At 46.2% G+C, this 23,766-nt stretch overlaps 1 protein-coding gene across 2 annotated transcripts in view; it reads left to right on the plus strand.

Moving 5' to 3' along the window:
- DNAH12 (dynein axonemal heavy chain 12) overlaps window positions 1–23,766 on the plus strand; it is a 169,257-nt gene that overhangs the window by 56,062 nt on the left and 89,429 nt on the right. For both annotated transcript variants that reach the window (XM_054036279.1, XM_054036278.1), the window contains exons 27-35: window positions 2,650–2,895; window positions 6,304–6,423; window positions 8,687–8,796; window positions 9,940–10,123; window positions 19,080–19,220; window positions 20,729–20,812; window positions 20,907–21,095; window positions 21,703–21,822; window positions 22,892–23,080. In XM_054036279.1, the coding sequence (XP_053892254.1) occupies window positions 2,650–2,895; window positions 6,304–6,423; window positions 8,687–8,796; window positions 9,940–10,123; window positions 19,080–19,220; window positions 20,729–20,812; window positions 20,907–21,095; window positions 21,703–21,822; window positions 22,892–23,080 (1,383 nt within the window). The remainder of the gene's footprint in view (window positions 1–2,649; window positions 2,896–6,303; window positions 6,424–8,686; window positions 8,797–9,939; window positions 10,124–19,079; window positions 19,221–20,728; window positions 20,813–20,906; window positions 21,096–21,702; window positions 21,823–22,891; window positions 23,081–23,766) is intronic.

Genomic DNA, 23,766 nt, shown 5'->3' on the forward strand with positions numbered 1-23,766 from the left:
TTTTTCTCTGTTGAAGTCTATGGATTTTGCTGTGTCAGTTTCTGACTGGTTACTTCTTAATTGGTGTTATCTTTTGATGTAAACATTCCAGTTAGGGTGACCAGATCACTGAGGTCAAATATCGGGACGCAGGGGGTCGGGCAAAGAAAGAAAGAAAAAAAAAAAGGCGGCAGAGCAAAAAAAAACCCCCCCCCCATTCCTCCTCCCTCCGCAAGTGCTGGAGGGAGGCCTGGGAGACGCAGGGGAGCGCGGGGCCGGGGTGAGTGAGTCCGGCCTGGCCCTGAGCAGGCAGGACTCGGGCACGGTACCTGGAGGGAGAGTAGGGCGGCGGCCCGCAGGGCCAGGCAGCGGCTGTTCTCCCCACCTGGGCAGCGGGACTCGGGAGCAGCCGCTGCTGCAGCTCCCACTGCCGCGGGGGGAGGAAGCAGCTGCTGGCCAAGCACGTGGCACTCGGCGGCTGCTGCTCTGGCGCCCACGAACCCCCGGAGCCCAGGCCTGCTACGGGGACCCAGCGCGCACACTGTGCACACCCAGCCCCTGGTCAGTTGCGTCTGGGCTGGCTGCCCAGCTGGTGTAATCCCCGGGTGGCCCCGGAGTGGGGGCAGCAGGCCCCAGCCCCCCCATCCCGCTTGGGTCCCGCAGGGGAATGAACAGGGCTGCCAATGCCTCCACCCCGGGGCCGCCCGCGGGATTGCACCAGCTGGGCAGCCAGCCCAGACGCGACTGGCCAGGGGCTGGGCGCAGCGTGCGCGCTGGGTTGACGCAGCAGGCCCGGGCTCAGAGGGTTTGGGCCCAGGCGCCAGAGCTGCAGCCGCCGAGCACCACTTGCTTGGTCAGCGGCCGCTTCCTCCCCCCGCGGCAGGGGGAGCTGCAGCAGCGGCTGCTCCCAAGTCCCGCTGGCCAGGTGGGGAGAACAGCCGCCGCCTGGCCCCGTGGGCCGCCCCCCTACTCTCCCTCCAGGTACCACGCCCAAGTCTTGCCTGCTTGGGGCCAGGCCAGACTTGGACTCACATTCACCCCGGCCCCACGCTCCCCTGTGTCTCCCGGGCATGGCGTGCTTTGGAAGAGGCGGGGATTTGGGGAGGGAGCCAATGGGGCAGTGAGGGGGCGGGGATTTGGGGAGGGATCCAATGGGGGAAGGAGGGGGCGGAGTTGGGGCAGGGCGGGCGAACCCTTCCGGGCTCCGCCTGTGTGCGGGAGCCTTGCTTGTTTGTCCAGTGTCCCGACCTAACATTGGTCAGGACGTGGGACAAACAAGCAAATATCGGGACAGTCCCGATAAAATCGGGATGTCTGGTCACCCTAATTCCAGTACACCTCCGAGAGGGTCATCCTGTCCTGGTTACGATTTAATCAATTGTCCTGTCTTTAGGAGTGCCAGCCTTATCTCAGGGTCATCAATCTGCCCTTTCTTCATTATGGATGTGCGTTGATGGTTAAGTCTCTTCACTCCTTCTTCCTTGATCATCTGGCTATAACAAGGCCTTCACACCTTATCTTTTCCTGATGCATACATTCCTCATTTACACAAACAGTCTTTTACAGAGACCTTTGAGAATACAGAGGCATTTTATATTGAGCAAAAGACATTGTAAATTAAGCCTTCCTAAATCTTATAATCAAAACAATTCACACTGAGGCCCGGGCCTTCAACATTCCTCTAATCTCATTAACATAAACACAATACAAGATCTTGTCTCTTACTTACTAAACCTTAAAACAAAGAAGTGTATATTTAACTAGAGTGCCTAATTTGTAATACATATAGGAAACCATAGTAGACATTATAATTTATTCTAAAAGTAAAGGGTGACCATAATCAGTCATAAGGATTGTTCTGGTCTGTCCCTGCCTTAACATACAGACACTGGCAGTCTCTCAACTGCATTTCTACCAATGTCCCAGAGGATCATTCCTTTCTGCTTTTCAAAAAGGGTGGCTGGAAAGATGAAATCAAATCATACATTAATTCTCATAGTACAATTATAAAATCCTGCTCCTACACATACTCACTGCTACACTCCTTCAGGGGATGCAGTATACTCTCCCATCTACCATGTGTCCCATCTCTTTCTCCCACATCCTTTTCTGCCGTTCAGGTGTGTTTGGCGTATAGGTGGCACACAGTGAGCAGTCTCTGTTCTCTTGAAAGCAAGGAGATGGAGGAGGAGGAAGTTAAAGCAGGGTAATCTGGTTAATAATATCAAATATCAGGTGATAGCCATGTTAGTCTGTATCCACAAAAACAACAAGGAGTCCGGTGGCACCTTAAAGACTAACAGATTTATTTGGGCATAAGCTTTCGTGGGTAAAAAACCTCACTTGAGAAGTGAACCTGCATCTGAAGAAGTGAGTTTTTTTTACCCACGAAAGCTTATGCCCAAATAAAGCTGTTGGTCTTTAAGGTGCCACCGCACTCCTTGTTGTTCTGGTGAATAATGTTATGTGTAATGAGGGCCACATAGGCAACTTGCTTGTGTTTGGCTCTTAATGAGTCATGGATCTTGTCTTCAAAGATTGGTAATACTGTTACTACAAGAACTTTTATGTTGCAGTATCTATACATATTGAGTGCAAATCAGAGTTACAGGAATTCTTTTGTTCTTCTTCTAAACGTTTTAAGCATATTTTCTGCAATATGCATTTCAGGTTCTTTTCCGAACAGTAGCTATGATGGTACCCAACTATGCTCTGATAGCAGAAATCTCTCTCTACTCATACGGATTTCTGAATGCCAAGCCATTATCAGTGAAGATAGTAATGACCTACAGACTTTGTTCAGAGCAACTTTCCTCGCAGTTCCATTATGACTATGGTATGCGTGCTGTTAAAGCTGTATTAGTGGCTGCTGGCAACCTAAAACTGAAATTCCCACAGGAGAATGAAGATATATTGGTAAGTCCCTCAGGTAACATAGTAGATTTCACTGAGTCAAGTATTTCAGAGTTTTGAACCCAGCTGTGCCACTGCCTCACAGTATTGCCTGCTGAAGTCATTGAACCACTCTGTCTCAGTTTCTCTATCTGTAAATTGGGGATAAGAATCATCGCAAGCAGGTATAGGTACCTGGGGAGTCTAAGCCTCCCCAAACAGGATGCAGTGCACCTCCCTTTGGAGGCACACTGGCCCATTGCCCACTGCTGAAAGGGTGCCTGAGCCGTATCCCTGCCCACACTCCGCTCTGAGGCCCTGCTCCAGCTTGTCCTCTTCCCCCGTGGCCCCGCCCTCACAGCTCCTCTTCCCTCCCCCGCTTCATCTCTTCCTGTCCCCGCTCTTCCCCTGAGGGCCCCCCCCACCTGCCACTTGCGCCTCTCCATCCCCAGTGGGCGCGGGGGCCTTGTGGGAGGTGTGAAAAGGTGCGAGCGATGGGCAGGGGGTCTTGGGGGAGAGGGAGAACAGGTGGGGAGGGGAGAAGAGGCTCGAGCAGCAGGCGGGAAGGCCCTCGGGGGGGCAGGGCCTTGGGGATGGGGTGGAGCATGGGAGGGGCCTTAGGGAGAGGAGACCGAGTGGGGCGGGCCTCGGTGGAGCAGGGGGCCTGGCCCCCCCTTCTAGGGAGCTTCCGGCCCTCGTGCCCAGCCTCCACAAATGCGGGAGTCATGTATCGCCCATTAATTATCTACTTCAGAAGGCTATTATGAAAGATAAACTATTTCATATTTTATAGCACTTTCTAAATGTAAACCACTAAGTGCTAAGTATTATTATCTAAGATGTAAATAAAAACTAGTTTCAGAACTGAGTTTTAACTGAGAGGATGAATTGAAATTCTTGATAAGGAAAAAATGGATGTAAAAGATACAGGTGTATTTGGGTGAATTTTGATGGCCTGTGATGTGCATCAGGTCTGACTAGGTGATCTTCTGGCCGTAAACTCTGTGAAACACCTTTTCTAGCTGTCATTATGGAACTGGTGCCTAATTAACTGATGTTTGGAAAGCACTGAAACATCCTCCAATGAAATATCTGATATAAATGCAAAGGATAAAGTGTGATATCATGACTGGGATCGCAGGGGAACCAGCTGAGGTCACTCAATTTGGATGAACTGCAAAGAATGGGGCAGACAATCCCCAAAGCTGGTGGATATTCTAATACTTAGATTTACCAAGCCAGCGCTAAACAGCTTCTGTTATACCTGACTGGTTACTCAGAAGTCAAAAACACAGTTCCCTTAAAGTAACCCAACCTCAGGCTTCCACCTAGTTACCCAAGTCAGATATGATGAGGATTAATGAAAATCTTATTCACCATATAAAGAAAAGGTTCTACCAATCCCAAAGGATTGGGCACATTACCTCCCAGCTTAATGAATACTCCAGATCTTACCCAAATACACGCTTGCAGCCAATCCTTATTAACTAAACTAAAATTTACTAAAAAAGAAAAGAGAGAGAGAGTATGGTTAAAAGATCAATAGACATATAGACATGAGTCAATCTTGAGATTTAGATCCATCGCAGAGATGGTGAGCTTTGTAGTTGCAAAGAGTTCTTTTAGAATTTAGTCTATAAGTTATAGTCCAATGTTTAACTTCAGAGTGGTCCAGTCAGAACTGGGATCTCAGTCCTTGTGGCTTAGGCTTCCCCTGCATGAAACCCCAAGCAGATCTGAGATGATAGGATCAGGACCCAGGGATCTTTTATACAATTTCAAGCCTTCTTTGACAGGTCGGAGTCCCTTTGCTTACAATAGGTAATCAGGGTGACTTTGAAGTAGGTCCATCCCTGGTACTTAGCTACACGAATTAACATAAGGCAATTGCCTGTTTTTCATCATTTCGCAGATGATCAGCTATACATTTCAAAGAGAGATGAATACAGCAATATCCCATGTTTACAGTTCATTTAAATGCTAGGATGTTCTTTTGATCTCTGAATTAACAGAATACAGCATAGACAGGGACTGTTGATTATATTGTTGGCCACTACACATATATATGTAAATACATGAAAATACAAACATTATCTCCCCATGTCTTTAAGGGTTGAATTTGAGTCATTTATCCTGCAGGACGCTTAACCCTTTCTGGCCATGCGCCACACCCCCAACGCGAGACTGGTGTGGAAGGGAGCTATTGGAGCTCCTGGATACACCTTAAGGACCTTCCAACATTGATATGAGTTATGTTTACATTGAATTCTTTGTAAGGCCAAATTATTGATGCATGGTTTGGCCCAAGTTAAAAATTTAGTCCATACTTTCTGAAACACTTCAGTGATTCCAGGGTTTGGTCTATGTGTTTACTTAACATAGCCATTAATGTTTTTCAGAGCCAAGATTAGAGGAGACGATGTAAAGGGAGACATAGCCTGCTCCGCTTCCTAGCAGCATCAGTTCAGGAACTCTCCCTCTTCATTGCTGCATTAATGATGGAAGAGGGTGGGGTCTTCAAAAGTGTTAAACCGGGGAAGGAATTGCAGAGAGATGGCAATACTGTAATAGTCATGAGAGGCAGTGGAGAGCATTTGGGGTGCTCCATCAGATCCCCTAACACAATTTCAGGAAATGCCCTGCTTGATGCATCTTCACTCATTACAGGGACTTCTGCCTCTTAGTGAAGCCTAGCACTCACTGCTATATAACTTACGTTACATTTTAAGGTTAAGATTTTGTCACTGATTCAATGACTTTCAGAGATCTTTGAGATATTTTCCTGCGATGGCAGGGCCGGAGCTGTCAGCTGCTGCATGCGGTGTGGGGCCCTGGAGCTCTGAGCCACCATGGACAGCAGGGGCTCCACAGCTGTCAGCTGCTACGGGTGGCAGGGACCTCACAGCTGTCAGCTGCCTCCGCGGACAGCGGACCTGGAGCTGTCAGCCATGGGCAGCAGGAACTGGAGGTGTCAGTGTTCCTCCCCTTTATTTTTAGTGACAGTCACAGACAGGTCACGGGCTTCTGTGAATTTTTGTTTATTGCCCACAACCTGTTCATGACTTTTACTAAAAATAACTGTGACAAAATCTTAACCTTACACCTCACACATTAGCATATAGTTCAGTTTTAGAGTAAATCTCAGGAGAAACTTCCTAACTGTAAGAACAGTAGGACAATGAAACAGACTCCCTCAGCAGGGTTGTGGAAGCTTCTTCACTGGAGGTTTTCAAAAGGAGGTGGGATAGCCCTCTCTCTTGGATCGTTGAGACACAACAAATCCTGCATCTTGACAGGGTCACTAGATGACCCTTGCGGTTCCTTCTAACCCTATGATTCACATTGTGCAGACTGATTTTATTTGTATTTCTATAGTCAGCATGTAAATCAGAACACTCATTTTCTGTAAACTTATGTATTTGTTTTCTTTAGCTTCTTAGATCAATTAAGGATGTTAATGAGCCTAAATTTTTGTCACATGATATACCTCTGTTCATGGGTATAACTAGTGATTTGTTTCCTGGTGTTAAGCTTCCTGAAGCAGACTACAATGTAAGTACATTTTTAAGGTAACTTTTTTCACTAATACTCATGGCATTGCATCATTTGTAATTAATGCAGTACTCTATTTCTAATTGCAAAATGAAGCCCTGTGAAATGGAATTTGTACCAAACGAAATTCACTTGGTTTTCTTTTGAACCCAAAACCAGTCTTGAGTCTCTCATCAGTTGCAGGTTTGGATTTGTCTTTGTAGTTTTGGCCAATTTATACCTCAGCCCCTAACAAATCCCAGGACTCCTTTTACCTTAAACAGCCTTTTTGGGTGTATACCAGTATGAAATCCATCCCACTTCCCCTGGATTTTAGTGTCTTTTGTGACTTGCTGGTTCCCTCCCTAGCCTTTGGGGTTTTACAAGTTATTAGACATGGTGAATTTTGCCATGATTAGTTAACTCTTCTTGTTCTTCTGCAGTGGGATAGTGAGGACAGAGATGGCCAGGCTGCCTGCTTCCCCTTTCAGGGACTGGGTGAGGTAGCTGGCCTCCCAATCCCCTTCCTTCCCACCAAAAGAAAAAAAATAAAATGCAGGTGGAAATCAAGCTGATATCTTTTCCTAGAAGACTTCACATAAGTTCACTCTGAAGTTCTGAATTTTGTGGAAACCTGAAATTCCTAGTGAACCTGGAAGGTTGTACTGCTGCAAACTCAACTTATTGTAGGTTCATGAAATGCACATGCTTCTATTATGATAATGTAAACCATGTGTTTTCAATACACCAGAACAACCTTGGCAGAAGGGGAAATACTTGTCTTCTAATATCTTCCATACAGGGCCGTCCTTACCCATACGCAAAGTACGCAGCTGCATAGGGCACCAGGGAATTTGGGGCACCACATTTCCTGTTGCCTGTGCAGCTGCGTAATGCTCCAGCCCCAGCCCCGTCTCTTCCCGCCCCTACTTTGTCCTTTCCCCAAAGCCCCCACCCTGCTCTGCCCGAGCCCCCCCCCCCCACTCCCCGGAGGACTGCTGCAGGGGACGGGCCTGCACTCACCGCATGGTAAGTAGAGTGACCTGGCCCGAGCCTGCACCACTCCCCTGGTGAGTGCTGGGGGCCAGTTCCCCCCTGTCCAGGAGCCAGGGGAGCAGAGCGGAGCAGGCTGGGTCCGGGGGACGGTTTTCCCCCTGCCCCCAAGCCCTCTTCCCGCTGAGGCCTGGGGCCAGCCCCCCTGCGGAGGCCTGGGGCCCCACACAGCCCCCCCACGGGGAGGCTGTGTAGGGCACCAAAATGGCTAGGGAAAGCCCTGCTTCCACAATACAGTAATTGGAACGGGTGGGGTGTAAGCAGAGGCAGATGTTCAATAAAGAAGGTGAAGATTTTGTTTTCCTTACCCACACAATACCTTCTGTGTGCAGTTACAACACAGGATCATTAGCTCTTTTTGTAGGGGTCTACAGTTTAAACACTACAGCGGCACAGCTGCAGCACTTCAGTGTAGAAATTTACTCCAGTGACGGGAGGGATTCTCTCACTGTTCTTGTAAATCCACCTCCTCAAGAGATGGTAGCTTTGCCAATGGAAAATTATTCCATCAACCAAGTGCTGTCTACACGGCAACTTATTTCAGCTTAACTACGTTGCTCAGGGTGGGTGTGGATTTTTTGCACTTCTGAACAGCATAGATGGGGCAATCTTATTTTCTAGTGCAGCGCTCAGTATTAGGCTTTGAGATAGAGAGGATTTCTTTGTATTGGATAAGCCAAGTCACTATTATATACATGAGAAACAGAAACATCACTAAAGGCCATTAATATCCCAATAGAGAAGTTGAAAAGTTAGCCTTATATTTGACTAAAGTAACAATATTTTGTTTAAGTCACAGCATCTTAAATTCTGCACGTCAGTAAATAGTGCTCTAGTCCAGGGCATGTTTACTTAGGAACTTTCAGGAAAGTTAAGATGAATGTTAAAATGTGAAGCTAAAGCATTATAGTTAAACCCTTGTGTGGACACTCTCATTCAGAAGTCAGGTGCTCTTAGTTTTCTTTAGCCTAATCCCAGAGGATTCAGTAATTAATGAATTTGAGTCTGTTATCCACAAATGTAATAAAACATACTGAGGGTGGGGTGGAAGTTGTTTTAGAGGCAATAATCTGAATATGGAATGATGAATTATATATGTTCCTTTTATTCATGAATAAAATTATATGGCTTTATAAAGGATTGTGGTAACCTATGGAATATGTAACCGTGAAAATATTATTTTTTAAAGACTGTTATCATATGAAAAGGTTTTATTTTGTTTTGATTTTAGGATTTTCTGGAATGTGCCAATGAATGCTGTGTTATAAATAATATCCAGCCTGTTAAAGTTTTCATTGAAAAAATGATACAGACCTATGAAATGATGATTGTTAGACATGGGTAAGATTACAAGTGCCTATTTCACAAGTACTACAGGTTGTAATTATATTTTTTTGTAATAGCCAATAGAGAATATTTATGGAAATAGACTAAGAAATTATTTCCACTTTTAAGAAAGACAAACAGTGATTATTTAAATCAAATATAGAAAATCCCAAGGGTCTCTGTATGCTGCAGAATTTTTATATTGGTACATTTGGATATCCTAATTTTTAATGCAAATTTGGTTCCCAAGAAAGTGGAGTCTCTGAAGCCAGGCGTATTTGATCCAATGCTTCCTTTGAGTTCTGTAGCAATTTTGCCTGTTTAATGTTTGCAGTTTGGGCCCAGGTTGTGGAGAGGAGTTGTAGCTATAAAAACTTGCCTGTATTAAAATTAGCCCACCAGATCTCTGCCATTTTAGTCTTTCCCTTTTTTTGAGCAGCAAGTATATGATGGTAAGATTTGTATGGTACCTCACAAGAAATATAAACATATACTTAGCTCTAATGTACGGCTTTGCATATTCAAAACTCTTTGCAGACATTGACTAGTTAGTCCTTTAAAATACCCTGAAATGGGATGAAATTAACAAACTTATTTTGAGTTGTGACTGAAGATTTTTGTTTTAGTGCAGGTTCCTTATCTATCTTTGTCTTCTAGAATTTTATGATAATCTTTCTGAGACAGCAAAGAAAATTAGAAAGTAAGTGTAGGCCCAATTCTGCAAATAAATGCACTAGTGTGAATCCCTGCTGCTGCAGAGTCCAACTGGGTCCATTTACATATTTTAATTGTGCGACCAAATATATGCAGTTGCATGAGCAAATCAAGTATTTGCATACACAAATTACCATTTAGACTCCTAACTGGTTATTTTGGGCTTATAAAATACTTGATTGGTATGGGTAACTGTGGTAATAGCAATGCAAGCACATATATTTTTGTATTGACCTCCTAAAAACATAGTTCCTAATCACTGAATCAATGATGTAATACATTCCACACTATAATTTTTGATACATATAGAGTCAGATCCACTTAAGCATGTGCTTAATATTAAGCATGAGTAGTCCCCATTGAGGCCAATTGGCTGGATCAGTGCCATAAAGTCTAAATTTGATGAAGTTAAGATTTTTAATAATAATTTTCTTTTATCCATAGCTTTATGCTTGTCGGAGAGCCTTTTTCTGGGAAAACCAAAGTTCTGCAGTTGTTGGCGGATACACTAACCCTTATGAATGAACGTGAATATGGTGAAGAAGAAAAAGTAATTTTTAGAACTGTGAATCCAAAATCCATTACCATGGGTCAACTTTTTGGACAATTTGATATGGTATCTCATGAGGTATTGTGTTTTATATGATCGTTTTTAAAAATATTATATAGCAATTGGCCACATTCCTCCATTGGTTATGCTTGTGAAACCCCGTTGGCTTTGATAGGTTTGCATGGGTGTATCCATGTCTTCACTGCAGGGTGCTCTTATTCAGGTGTTGCCCCAACCCCCTTCTATTCACAACACACAATTCCCTCAACTAAGGGTATGTCTACACTATGAAATTAGTTCGAATTTATAGAAGCCGGTTTTATTGAAATCGGTTGTATACAGCCGATTGTGTGTGTCCACACATAAAATGCTCTAGGTGCTCTAGTCGGCGGACCGCGTCCACAGTACAAGGCTAGCGTCGACTTCCGGAGCATTGCACTATGGGTAGCTATCCCACAGTTCCCGCAGTCTCCGCCGCCCCTTGGAATTCTGGGTTGAGATCCCAATGCCCGGATGATGCAAAACAGTGTCGCGGGCGGTTCTGGGTACATGTCGTCAGGCCCCTCCCTCCCCCGTCACAGCAACGGCAGACAATAGATTCGCGCCTTTTTACCTGGGTTACCTGGGTTACCTGTGCAGACAACATGGAGCCCGCTCAGCTCAGCTGAGCTCACCGTCACCATATGTCCTCTGGGTGCCGGCAGACGTGGGACTGCATTGCTACACAGCAGCAGCTGCTAACTGCCTTTTGGAAGTAGACGGTGCAGTAGACTGGTAGCCTTCATCGGCGATCTGGGTGCTGGCAGCCGTGGGGCTTGCCTTTTGGCAGTAGATGGTGTATTATGACTGTTAACCGGCCTATTACAAGTCGGGTCATCACACGTTAGCAGAGTCTTCCCTGAGCAGCCGATCGTGCAATAGGCCTGAAGACCATCGTCATACACCGCCCCGTATTTGCTGCCAAGCACCCAGAAAGATGCCGAGGGCTATCAGTCACCCTGCACCGTCGTCTTAAGATGTAAAAAATAGATTTGCTCTGTATTCATTTGCTTCCCCCTCCCTCCGTCAAATCAACGGCCTGCTAAACCCAGGGTTTTCAGTTTAATCTTTGGGGGGGACCATTCTGTGTGACAGTTGTTTGTGTCTCTCCCTGATGCACAGCCACCGTTCTTGATTTTAATTCCCTGTGCCTGTACGCCATGTCGTCACTCGGCCCGCCCTCCCTCCTTCCCCTAGTCCGTCAGATACTACGTTTGCGCCACAGCTCAGAGAGCCGAGAAGCGGTTCGCGCCTTTTCTTTGAATTCTGGGTTGAGATCCCAATGCCCGGATGATGCAAAACAGTGTCGCGGGCGGTTCTGGGTACATGTCGTCAGGCCCCTCCCCCCTCGTCACAGCAACGGCAGACAATAGATTTGCGCCTTTTTACCTGGGTTACCTGTGCAGACAACATACCACGGCAAGCATGGAACCCGCTCAGCTCAGCTGAGCTCACCGTCACCATATGTCCTCTGGGTGCCGGCAGACGTGGGACTGCATTGCTACACAGCAGCAGCTGCTAACTGCCTTTTGGCGGTAGACGGTGTAGCATGAGTGATAGCTGTGGGGCTGGCAGCCGTAGGGCTGCATTGCACCAGCCCCTTGCCCTTTGGTAGGAGATGGTATATTATGACTGGTACCCGTCGTCGTCATACTGGAGTGGCTGTCAATCATGGCCACCTGGGCAGACATGTTTCGATGATGATGGCTACCAATCGTAATATACTATTTTCTGCCAATTGCCCATTGCCCAGTATTGTCTGCTAAGCACCCAGAAGAGGCCGAGGGCAATGCTGGGTGCTGGCGGACGTGGGGCTGGCAGATGTGGGGCTGCATTGCTACACAGCAGCAGCCCCTTGCCTTTTGGCAGATGATGGTATATTATGATTGGTATCCATCATCATCGTACTGGAGAGGCTATCACTCATGCTGCACCGTCGGCTGCCAGCTTAAGATGTAAAAAATAGATTTGTTCTGTATTCATTTGCTTCCCCTTCCTCCGTGAAATCAATGGCCTGCTAAGCCCAGGGTTTTCAGTTTAATCTTTGGGGGGACCACTCTGTGTGACAGTTGTTTGTGTTTCTCCCTGTTCCTGTACCTGTACGCCATGTCGTCACTCGGCCCTCCCTCCCTCCCGCCCTCCCTCCTTCTCCTGGTCCATCAGATACTACTTTCGCGCCTTTTTTCTGACCAGGCGCCATAGCTAGCACTGGGATCATGGAGCCCGCTCAGATCACCGCGGCAATTATGAGCACTATGAACACCACGCGCATTGTCCTGGTGTATATGCAGAGCCAGGACATGCCAAGGCGAAACCCGGACCAGCCGAGGAGGCGATTGCAGCGCGGCGACGAGAGTGATGAGGAAATTGACATGGACATAGACCTCTCACAAGGCACAGGCCCCAGCAATGTGGAAATCATGGTGTCACTGGGGCAGGTTCATGCCGTGGAACGCCGATTCTGGGCCCGGGAAACAAGCACAGACTGGTGGGACCGCATCGTGCTGCAGGTATGGGACGATTCCCAGTGGCTGCGAAACTTTCGCATGCGTAAGGGCACTTTCATGGAACTTTGTGACTTGCTTTCCCCTGCCCTGAAACGCCAGGATACCAAGATGAGAGCAGCCCTCACAATTGAGAAGCGAGTGGCGATAGCCCTGTGGAAGCTTGCAACGCCAGACAGCTACCGGTCAGTCGGGAATCAATTTGGAGTGGGCAAATCTACGGTGGGGGCTGCTGTGATCCAATTTGCCAGGGCAATGAAAGACCTGGTGATAGCAAGGGTAGTGACTCTGGGCAACGTGCAGTCAATAGTGGATGGTTTTGCTGAAATGGGATTCCCAAACTGTGGCGGGGCCATAGACGGAACCCATATCCCTATCTTGTCACCGGAGCACCAAGCCACCGACTACGTAAACCGCAAGGGGTACTTTTCAATGCTGCTGCAAGCCCTGGTGGATCACAAGGAACGTTTCACCAACATCAACGTGGGATGGCCGGGAAAGGTACATGATGCTCGCGTCTTCAGGAACTCTGCTCTGTTTCGAAAGCTGGAGGAAGGGACTTTCTTCCCGGACCAGAAAGTGACCATTGGGGATGTTGAAATGCCTATCGTGATCCTTGGGGACCCAGCCTATCCCTTAATGCCATGGCTCATGAAGCCGTACACAGGCAGCCTGGACAGGAGTCAGGACCTGTTCAACTACAGGCTGAGCAAGTGCCAAATGGTGGTGGAATGTGCATTTGGCCGTTTAAAAGCGCACTGGCGCAGCTTACTGACTCGCTCAGACCTCAGCGAAAAGAATATCCCCATTGTTATTGCTGCTTGCTGTGCGCTCCACAATATCTGTGAGAGTAAGGGGGAGACCTTTATGGCGGGGTGGGAGGTTGAGGCAACTCGCCTGGCCGCTGATTACGCGCAGCCAGACACCAGGGCGGTTAGAGGAGCACAGCAGGGCGCGGTGCGCATCAGAGAAGCTTTGAAAACGAGTTTTGTGACTGGCCAGGCTACTGTGTGAAACTTCTGTTTGTTTCTCCTTGATGAACCCTCCAACCCCCCCCCCCGACCCAGTTCACTCTACTTCCCTGTAAACCAACCACCCCACCCCACCGTCCCCTCCCCAATTCGAGCACCGCTTGCAGAGGCAATAAAGTCATTGTTTTTTCACATTCATGCATTCTTTATTAGTTCCTCACAGAAGTAGGGGGATAATTGCCAAGGTAGCCTGGGATGGGTGGGGGAGGAGGGATGGAAAAGGACACACTGCATTTTAAAACTTTAACTCTTATTGAAGGCCAGCCTTCTGATGCTTGGGCGATCATCTGGGGTGGAGTGACTGGGTGGACGGAGGCCCCCCCACCGTGTTCTTGGGCGTCTTGGTGAGGAGGCTATGGAACTTGGGGAGGAGGGCTGTTGGTTACACAGGGGCTGTAGCGGCGGTCTCTGCTCCTGCTGCCTTTCCTGCAACTCAACCATACGCTCGAGCATATCAGTTTGATGCTCCAGCAGACGGAGCATTGCCTCTTGCCGTCTGTCTGCAAGCTGACGCCACCTATCGTCTTCAGCCCGCCACTTGCTCTGTTCATCCCGCGATTCAGCCCGCCACCTCTCCTCTCGTTCATATTGGGCTTTTCTCATCTCCGACATTGACTGCCTCCACGCATTCTGCTGTGCTCTATCAGCGTGGGAGGACATCTGCAGCTCCGTGAACATATCGTCCCTCGTCCTACGTTTTCTCTTTCTAATGTTCACGAGCCTCTGCGAAGGAGAAACATTTGCAGCTGGTGGAGGAGAAGGGAGAGGTGGTTAAAAAAGACACATTTTAGAGAACAATGGGTACACTCTTTCATTACAAGGTCGCATATTTCGGCTTGCAGACAGCCATGGTAGGCCACAGTGTTTTGGCTTTTTTAACCTTCTTAACATGTGGGAAAGGTTGCAAACAGCAGCGCATTTCCCATATCAAGGATGAATTGGGTTGTCCATTTAAAATGGGGTTTCAATGTAAAAGGAGGGGCTGCGGTTTCCCGGTTAACATGCGGCACAAACACAAGTAAACCACCCCCCCACACACACACACGATTCTCTGGGATGATCACTTCACCCCTCCCCCCACCGCGTGGTTAACAGCGGGGAACATTTCTGGTCAGAAGAGCAGGAACGGGCGCCTCTGAATGTCCCCTTAATAAAATCACCCCATTTCAACCAGGAGAGCTTTCTGGAGATGTCCCTGGAGGATTTCCACTCCATCCCCATACACGTTAACAGACTTTTCCAGTAGATGTACTGGCCGCGATTGCCAGGGCAAATTAATCATTAAACACGCTTGCTTTTTTTTTTGTAATGTTTACAAATATTTACAAAGTTACACTCACCAGAGGTCTCCTGTGTGCCCTGAGGGTCTTGGGTGAGTTCGGGGGTTACTGGTTCCAGGTCCAGGGTCACAAACATATCCTGGCTGTTGGGGAAACCGGTTTCTCCGCTTCCTTGCTGCTGTGAGCTACCTACAGTACCTCCATCCTCATCTTCCTCGTTCCCCGAACCGTCTTCCCTGTGTGTTTCTCCAGTGAGAGAGTCATAGCACACGGTTGGGGTAGTGGTGGCTGCACCCCCTAGGATCGCATGCAGCTCCGCGTAGTAGCGGCAAGTTTGCGGCTCTGCCCCGGACCTTCCGTTTGCTTCTCTGGCTTTGTGGTAAGCTTGCCGTAGCTCCTTAATTTTCACGCGGCACTGCTGTGTGTCCCTGTTATGGCCTCGGTCCTTCATGGCCTTGGAGATCTTTTCTAATACTTTTCCATTTCTTTTACTGCTACGGAGTTCAGCTATCACTGCTTCATCTCCCCATATGGCGAGCAGATCTCGTACCTCCCGTTCGGTCCATGCTGGAGCTCTTTTGCGATCCTGGGACTCCATCATGGTTACCTGTGCTGATGAGCTCTGCGTGGTCACCTGTGCTCTCCACGCTGGGCAAACAGGAAATGAAATTCAAACATTCGCGGGTCTTTTCCTGTCTACCTGGTCAGTGCATCTGAGTTGAGAGTGCTGTCCAGAGCGGTCACAATGAAGCACTGTGGGATAGCTCCCGGAGGCCAATAATGTCGAATTCCGTCCACACTACCCCAATTCTGACCCGCAAAGGCCGGTTTTATCGCTAATCCCCTCGTCGGAGGTGGTGTAAAGAAACCGGTTTAAAGGACTCTTTAAGTCGAAAGAAAGGGCTTCGTCGTGTGGACGTGTCCAGGCTTAATTCGGTTTAACGCTGCTAAAGTCGACCTAAACCCGTAGTGTAGACCAGGCCTAAGTTTGGTGGTGCTTTAAACCTGGGCTAACTGGCCTGGCTAGGGGTACAGACCAGAGCCTGGATGCCGCTGTTGCTTATGCTGTCAAGTATCAGAAGTGTAGCCGTGTTAGTCTGGATCTGTAAAAGCAGCAAAGAGTCCTGTGGCATCTTATAGACTAACAGATGTATTGGAGCATGAAGCCTTCCGACGAAGTGAGTATTCACTCACAAAGGCTCATGCTCCAATACATCTGTTAGTCTATAAGGTGCCACAGGACTCTTACAGAATCTTTGTTGCTTATGCTGGTAATCCACCCACTCTTCAGTGAGGACTCAGGCTAAATTATCAAGTGCTGATAGTACTCCAGTACTTTTTCCATGATTTCCCCAGTGTACTCAGAAGGACAGGCAAGTTCTCCCACAATTCATTGAGCAGCTCATCTTACTGCAGCACAAAGAACCATGGGAGTTGCCCCCAGAAAACTGACCAGCATACACTGAGGGAGCATAGTAGTACTAGTGAGGACACAGTAACACAGGTATGGCTTTGAAGTGTGGCTGCTCACATTCAGGCTAGCCTGACTTGGGTCCTCAGACCCTGGTGTTGATCAATCGAGTTAACTGCTGTGAAGATGTACCCTGAGAGCAGAATTTTTTAAAATTTATAAATAACTGGACCAAAGGCAAATATACGTTGTTATGGCAAAAGGTGCTAATGGCTTGCATGTTAGGGGTCAATAATAGGATTACAATATTTTAAGTGTCCAAAAAGAGGACACTCCACGGGGCCCCGGCCCCGCCCCAACTCCGCCCCTGCCCCAGCCCCGCCCCAACTCCTTCCCCTCCCCTGAACGCTTTGCCCCTCCTCCTCCCCCACTTCCCGCGACCATTTGATTAGCGGGAAACCTGAAGCAGGCAGGCAGCAGGTAAGCTGGGGCTGGGGCTGGGGCGGGGGGGTGCAAGGAGGCGCGGCCCAGACCGGCCGGCCCAGTCCGGCCCCTCCAGCCGAGTGGCTCCCTCTGGCGGCCGGCCGGCCCAGGCCAAGAGGCTCTGGCCCCAGCATCTCCCACCCGGCTCGGCTCGGGCCCTGGGGCGCTGCCCCCCGGCCTCGGACGAGCACCGCCGGCCCTGGCCCCCGGCCCCCAGCTGACCACCACCAGCCCGGCCCCATGCCCCCAGCCCCCGGCCGAGCACTGCCAGCCCCGGCCGAGCACCACCGGCCGCGGCCCCGCACCACCGGCCCCAGCGGCTCCGGCCCCCGGCCGAGCATTGCCAGCCCCAGCGGCTCTGGCCCCGAACCGCTGGCCCTGGCCCCGGCCCCCGGCCCCCAGCCGAGCACCGCCGGCCCCTCCCTCCCTATTTTCCCGGACATGTCTGGCTTTTTGGGATTTCCTCCTGGACAGGGATTTGAGGCCCAAAAAGCCGGACATGTACAGGAAAATCCGGACGTATGGTAACCCTAGTCACTAATGTATAAATTGTCAGGATGAAACTCCCTACAAAAAGAGCTAATGATGCTGTGCTGTAACCGCACACAGAAGGTATTGTGTGGGTTAAAGTGCTCTTCTGTGTATGGCAGTAGAGGTGCTGAGGTTCCTGCAGAGCAGCTGCACTGAAGCAGGGTAGACCCCCAGGCTCATCTTTTAGAGCCACGTGGTCTCCACTGGCAGCCTTGGGCATAGTCTACATACAGTTTTTGTACTGCTTTAACATTTTTGGTTAGGGGTGTGATTTTTATTCCACTGCAGTTAACTCAGCACAGCCCTAGTGTGGAAGCAGTTATACCAGTATAAAGGTGCTTATACTAGAATAGCTTATTTTTATAAATGTATGGGATTGAGCTATAGTGATACAAGTATATTTATACAGATATAACTGCGTCTACACTAGGGAGTTATACCAGTTTAACTATATCAGTTTCCAAACCAATATAATTAAAGCCATACAAAAACTGTGTAGATAAACATTTGGTCTAGAGTTTTCCAGTATATAAAACTCAGAGTGTGACACAGGAAGAGGAGACTGTCTGTGAAGTAGTGAAATTTGTATGACGCCTTGGAGTGAGAGAGAGGTGCAAGATAGCTACTTTTTCATGGCCACACAGGAAGAAAAACAAGATGCAATGGATGTGGTTTAATTAGGGCACAGCTTTTTTCACTTAACATATCTGGGAATACCAGGCAATAAATCATACAGTGCAGGTCATCATTCATTCCTTAATCAGTTCTACCTGTTTGGGAGGGCTCCCATCAGCCTTCCCCCTTCCCAACCTGGTCCCTGTCCTTTGTTGAAATGTTGCTGCCTTTCCCTCATGAGAAGGCTAAGGGTTCTGGAAAAATGGAATGTTGTCTCCACTGTACCAGACATTAGCAGCCCCAACCCCTCTTTTCCCAGGATGCTTTCCCCTAAATCTTCTTCCAACTCCTGTTTATCAGGGAATTGTATCCCCTCTGTGACGAGTACCTGCACTGGACACCCGCCATAAAGAGGCACCAGGAATTAGTGTGGCTGCTTTTGGAGACAGGGAAGAGGTGCCTTATTTCAACTTTCTGCAAGAAGGAGTTGTCTGTGTGTTCTTCATTACCACCCCTTGTTTGAGGAAACAAGACTTGTGTAATTTTTGTAAACAAATTACACTAAGACAATACCTGATTTTTTTTGTCACCAGTTTCTGTTCCAGATGGGAAACTGAGGCCATGTCTACACTTACCGGTAGATCAGCACTGCTGTGATCGATGCAGCGGTGTCGATTTAGTGGGTCTGGTGAAGACCCGCTAACTTGATGGCAGAGCGCTCTCCCGTTGACTCCAGTATACCAGCTCCCTGAGAAGAGTAAGGTAAGTCGACGGGAGAGCATCTTCCATCGACACAGCAGGGTGTAGACACTGTGGTAAGTCGACCTAAGCTACGTCAACTTCAATTACGTTATTCATGTAATTGAAGTAGTGTATCTTAGGTTGACTTACCCGGTACTGTAAACCAGCCCTGAGACTTGCAAAGCCCTGAATTCTGTTACTGCTTGGCAAAGGGTCAATAATGGTTTTTAATAGTTCTTAACACTTCTCAGTGTTTTTACTTAGTTCTTCTCTGTTTTGTTCATTAACATGAGCTAAATAGAGCCCTGATCCAGCAAAATACGTAAGCATGTGAGTACTCCCATTGACTTTAGATTTAGAATTTTTTAAAATGTCCGTTTCCATTTTTTCCTGGTCTAGTGGACAGATGGTATTGTTGCCAATACTTTCAGAGAATTTGCTTTAGCTGAGACACCTGAACGCAAATGGGTTGTTTTTGATGGTCCTATTGATACTCTGTGGATAGAAAGTATGAACACAGTACTGGATGACAACAAAAAGGTAAAACATTGGTGTTATAAATGTCTAAAGAAAATGCTGTGCCACTTAAGAAACATAAATCTGCATATAAAAGAAAACAGCACTTGTAGCTATAACTGCACCTGAGGTAGAATGGAACCAGTTGAGTAGGCTTGTGATTAACTTGTGTTTTTATGAGAGAGATATATGTCAGGAGAGTTGTTTGTGGGGTTTTGTTGGTTGGTTGGTTGTTTTATATCGTAGAATAAGGTATTTAATTTGATCACATTTCCTAATCAAACATATGTTCTAATCTTGTCACAAAAATGCCAAATTTATAAATGGGATTTAAAAGAAAAAGAACCTATAGTTTAATGATATTTCTTCTCTGGAAGACCTTACAACCCAAAATTTCAAAAATGATCTCCAGTTGTGGGTGTCTATATTTTTGTATGCCCAACTTCAGACACATGGGGCCTGATTTTCAAAGTTGCGGTGTACTCACAACTCCCACTGAGTTCAGTTAGAGTTGTGGGTGCACAGCACCTCTGAAAAACAGCCCCTTGGTATCCCAAGTTAGGTTCCCAAATCAGAGGCCATTTTGTGAGCCTATACTATTTTGGCGTGGTGTCTCATAGTATCTACATCAGGCTATCCTGTGCTATGTTATAGCACAGGCTGAGGCAGACTTATGTTCTACATTGTGCAAGTTAGACACTTGCCATCCTCTCCTGTTCCCATCCAGTGCAGGAAGATACCGACTTTAAGTGGTGGGTGGACCTAGCAGGTGGCAGTGCTGGGAACTGTGACTGGGCAGTGCTGGGAACTGTGACTGGTGTTGGTGCTACAGTTGTGCTGAGTCTCAGGAACTGAACATTTTAATTTCTGATGAGCAGTCCAGAACCAGTGCCTAGACAACTTCACTGGTCATGAAAATAATTATCATGGGGTTTTCCTGGAAAAACTTAAACTTTGCAGTTTGAAGCATGAGTTTCTCCTAGTTTATTAAACATTTTCATCAATATTTTTGTTGTTGAAAAATAAATGTGTAAAACTTCAGTAATTTTGTGAAGCTTACAGAAAGGGCAATGGGTCTGATTCACATCTCACACCAGTGTAAATAAGAAGTAACTCCACTGAAGTCAATATATTAATTAGTGTAAAGCTGGTATAAGTGAGAAAAATCAGGTCCAATATTAGTCCTTTACCTGTGATTTCCTCTTCTAGCAGGGTCTGAAAGATCATTTGAGTCCTGTAATATAGCTACAATTCCTATTTCCACAATTAATGGACAAATGATGTGAGTGGCAAAAGCACAGAATTTGGCCCAAAGAGAAAGGAAATTGGTTACTGTTTCAAATGATTGTTGTATGTTGCGATGGGTAATGGCTTGTTTTTCCCATTTGCTATTGTAAGCTTCACTCATTTCGATATGGAGATCATCCAAAGATAGAAACACATTAATTTACAAGTTAAACAGATTGTTGTTATATAAGATTTTACTAATATTCATAACCATGGTTATTAAATTAACTCTTCTTCATATTTAGCTTTGTTTGATGAGTGGGGAAATCATCCAAATGTCTCCTCAGATGAGTCTGATCTTTGAAACAATGGACCTTTCCCAGGCTTCAGTAAGTTTAACATTTAATCCATAATTGCACAATTATACAATATATAATGATGCATGGGCGTGGTCTTAAAAGTAAATTTACTATTCTTCTTTAGCCAGCTACAGTCAGTCGTTGTGGCATGATTTATTTGGAGCCATTACAGCTAGGCTGGATGCCTCTTGTAACCTCTTGGTTGAACAGCTTACCTGAACCCCTGAGACAAAAGGAACAACAAGATCTTCTGCAAGAACTTTTTAACTGGTTAATACCACCAGCTTTAAGATTTCGTAAACAACAGTGCAAGGTATTTTTTTGTTTTTATTTTGACCACAATAATTATGTTGATGTTTCCATTCCACTCTCTGTGTCCTGTGACAGAATACTCAGCGATGGTCATGGCAGGTTTTTGCATATGCAGCAGATGCACCTGATTTTGAGAGGGCAACTACTTTGCCCAACTTGGAAAACTTGACCAAGACTATTAGGTGACATTTGTAGGTAAAAGATATTTAAAAGCTAACCATTATCGTAACGAGTGAAAAGTAATCTCACCAGAAGTTTGAGGGGAGGGAAGAGGATTGTTTTATGTTAGGGAAAGCATTTTATGTGATGTCCAACATGCCATACAATAAGTGGTGCTCCCCATGCTGCACCTATACGATTGTATTAATTGTGTCTAATTTTTTAAAAGATGCATTATTGTCATAATTAATATTACAGATTAAGAGGGTGGCTTTTCAGGGACAGGACAAGGGAAAAGGATTTTGAAACTAAAAGAAAAACACTTGCCCCTAAGTTTTTTCTGTAGAGGCAATATATAATTTAATTGTTTTTCCAAAAGATATACTAAGATTTGTGAGAAGTATTTGATACTGTGATAACAATCATTTTCCATTCTTTGTGTCTTGTAGGAGCTGGTTCCCACAAGCAACAGCAATGCTGTAGTGTCTCTCACTCGACTTTTTGAAATGTTACTTTGTCAAACTGTGCAACAGGATCCTACCAACAAAAACATCCGCACATGGATTATGGTTGGTCTTTTACTGGATGTATTTTAAAAAAGAAAAAGAACAAATAATTGGTAACAGGTCTCTTGCAAAATTAATCTCCTCATCTTGGCTTCCCTGCAATAAGTGCATCACACGTGAGCAAGCATTACACATCCATACACTTCGTGTGCACACACACACTCTTCTGCTGACTATTCAAGTTCACTTTAACTTGGTAGGTGAAAGAAGAGAGTTGAGTGACTGTTTTGTTGCTACTTCTCTAAAACTTGGGTGGTGCTCAAACACAGTGATAAGGGATTTATAAGTACCTAGACAGATATATTTCAACCATTTTCCTATCTGTTGTCAATTAATTTAGAACATTTTGTTTTAATTAACTCGTGTTTTAAGACCAAGCAGCTAGCTAAAGGCAGGTACATGATCACATGTTGGGTAAAGAATGATGTGCACATTATAGCAATGCATTTGTCAGGTTGTGCAGAAGTTTCATGGTGTGAGAAAAGCCATTTCTGAGGCATACATTAATCTTAAAATGTTCTTTAGAGATTGACATGAATAGAGAGCTCCAAAATGAATATCAGTCTGAAATGATGCTTGGGATCTTCAGCTATTTACAAACTGCTTATGCTTTGCTTTACTTGTTTTATGGTCTTAGTAGAATCCATACATGAAATTAATCCCTGGTGCAAGGAGCACCAGAAAGTGCTCAAAGACTAAGCCCACATAAAGGCTCTGCTGGCTTTCTCCTCTAAAACAGACACATTCCCCTTGCAAAAACAAAACTCCTAGTCCTAGGGTTTGCAATCAAAGGAATCCCTCAATCCACATGGCTCAGTGCCTTGTGTGGTATCCTCAATTGTTTCCAACTGTCTCACTACACAAAAGGGCTTAATTGCTTCTTCTGCTGAACCTGAAAGAAGAGGATTTATCCTTAACTAGGTTTGTGAATGTTTTTGGCTCAAAGACCCACATGATGGCCGCCATGAGCATTTTTCAACATAATAGTATTCCTTGTAATTTTATATGTTGATCAGATCATACGGTAGTTATCATTTTTGAATGGTAATTGTTTATCTCCTTGTACTCACAGGCTTGCTTTGCTTTCTCCATGGTTTGGTCCATTGGTGGGACTTGTGACAGTGACAGCCGAGTCCTTTTTGATATCTTTATGAGGGATATTCTAGCAGGAAAGTCTGAGGCTCATCCAGTGCCAGCAGCTGTGGGTAAATGGGACTGTCCCTTTGATGAGAAAGGCTTGGTCTATGACTATATGTATGAGGTATGAGATTTACTGATTGCTCATTTTTAGAGTAGTTCAAATAGATCCTTAAAATCTAAGTGAGAGAAGAAAGAAGCTAGGTGGAAATGTTAGCTTCTTAGAATCCTTTGGGGGCAGGATTGACTGGCTTTAATGGAAACAGGATTGGGCCCTTAATGGAGTAAATGAACAACTATTGGTTTTCATAGATTCATAGATTCTAGGACTGGAAGGGACCTCGAGGGGTCATTGAGTCCAGTCCCCTGCCCACATGGCAGGACCAAATACTGTCTAGACCATCCCTGATAGACATTTATCTAACCTACTCTTAAATATCTCCAGAGATGGAGATTCCACAACCTCCCTAGGCAATTTATTCCAGTGTTTAACCACTCTGACAGTTAGGAACTTTTTCCTAATGTCCAACCCAGACCTCCCTTGCTGCAGTTTAAGCCCATTGCTTCTTGTTCTATCCTTAGAGGCTAAGGTGAACAAGTTTTCTCCCTCCTCCTTATGACACCCTTTTAGATACCTGAAAACTGCTATCATGTCCCCTCTCAGTCTTCTCTTTTCCAAACTAAACAAAACCAATTCTTTCAGCCTTCCTTCATAGGTCATGTTCTCAAGACCTTTAATCATTCTTGTTGCTCTTCTCTGGACCCTTTCCAATTTCTCCACATCTTTCTTGAAATGCGGTGCCCAGAACC

Source organism: Malaclemys terrapin, chromosome 7 (genome assembly GCF_027887155.1).
Source record: "Malaclemys terrapin pileata isolate rMalTer1 chromosome 7, rMalTer1.hap1, whole genome shotgun sequence".
Taxonomy (NCBI): Eukaryota; Metazoa; Chordata; order Testudines; family Emydidae; genus Malaclemys; species Malaclemys terrapin.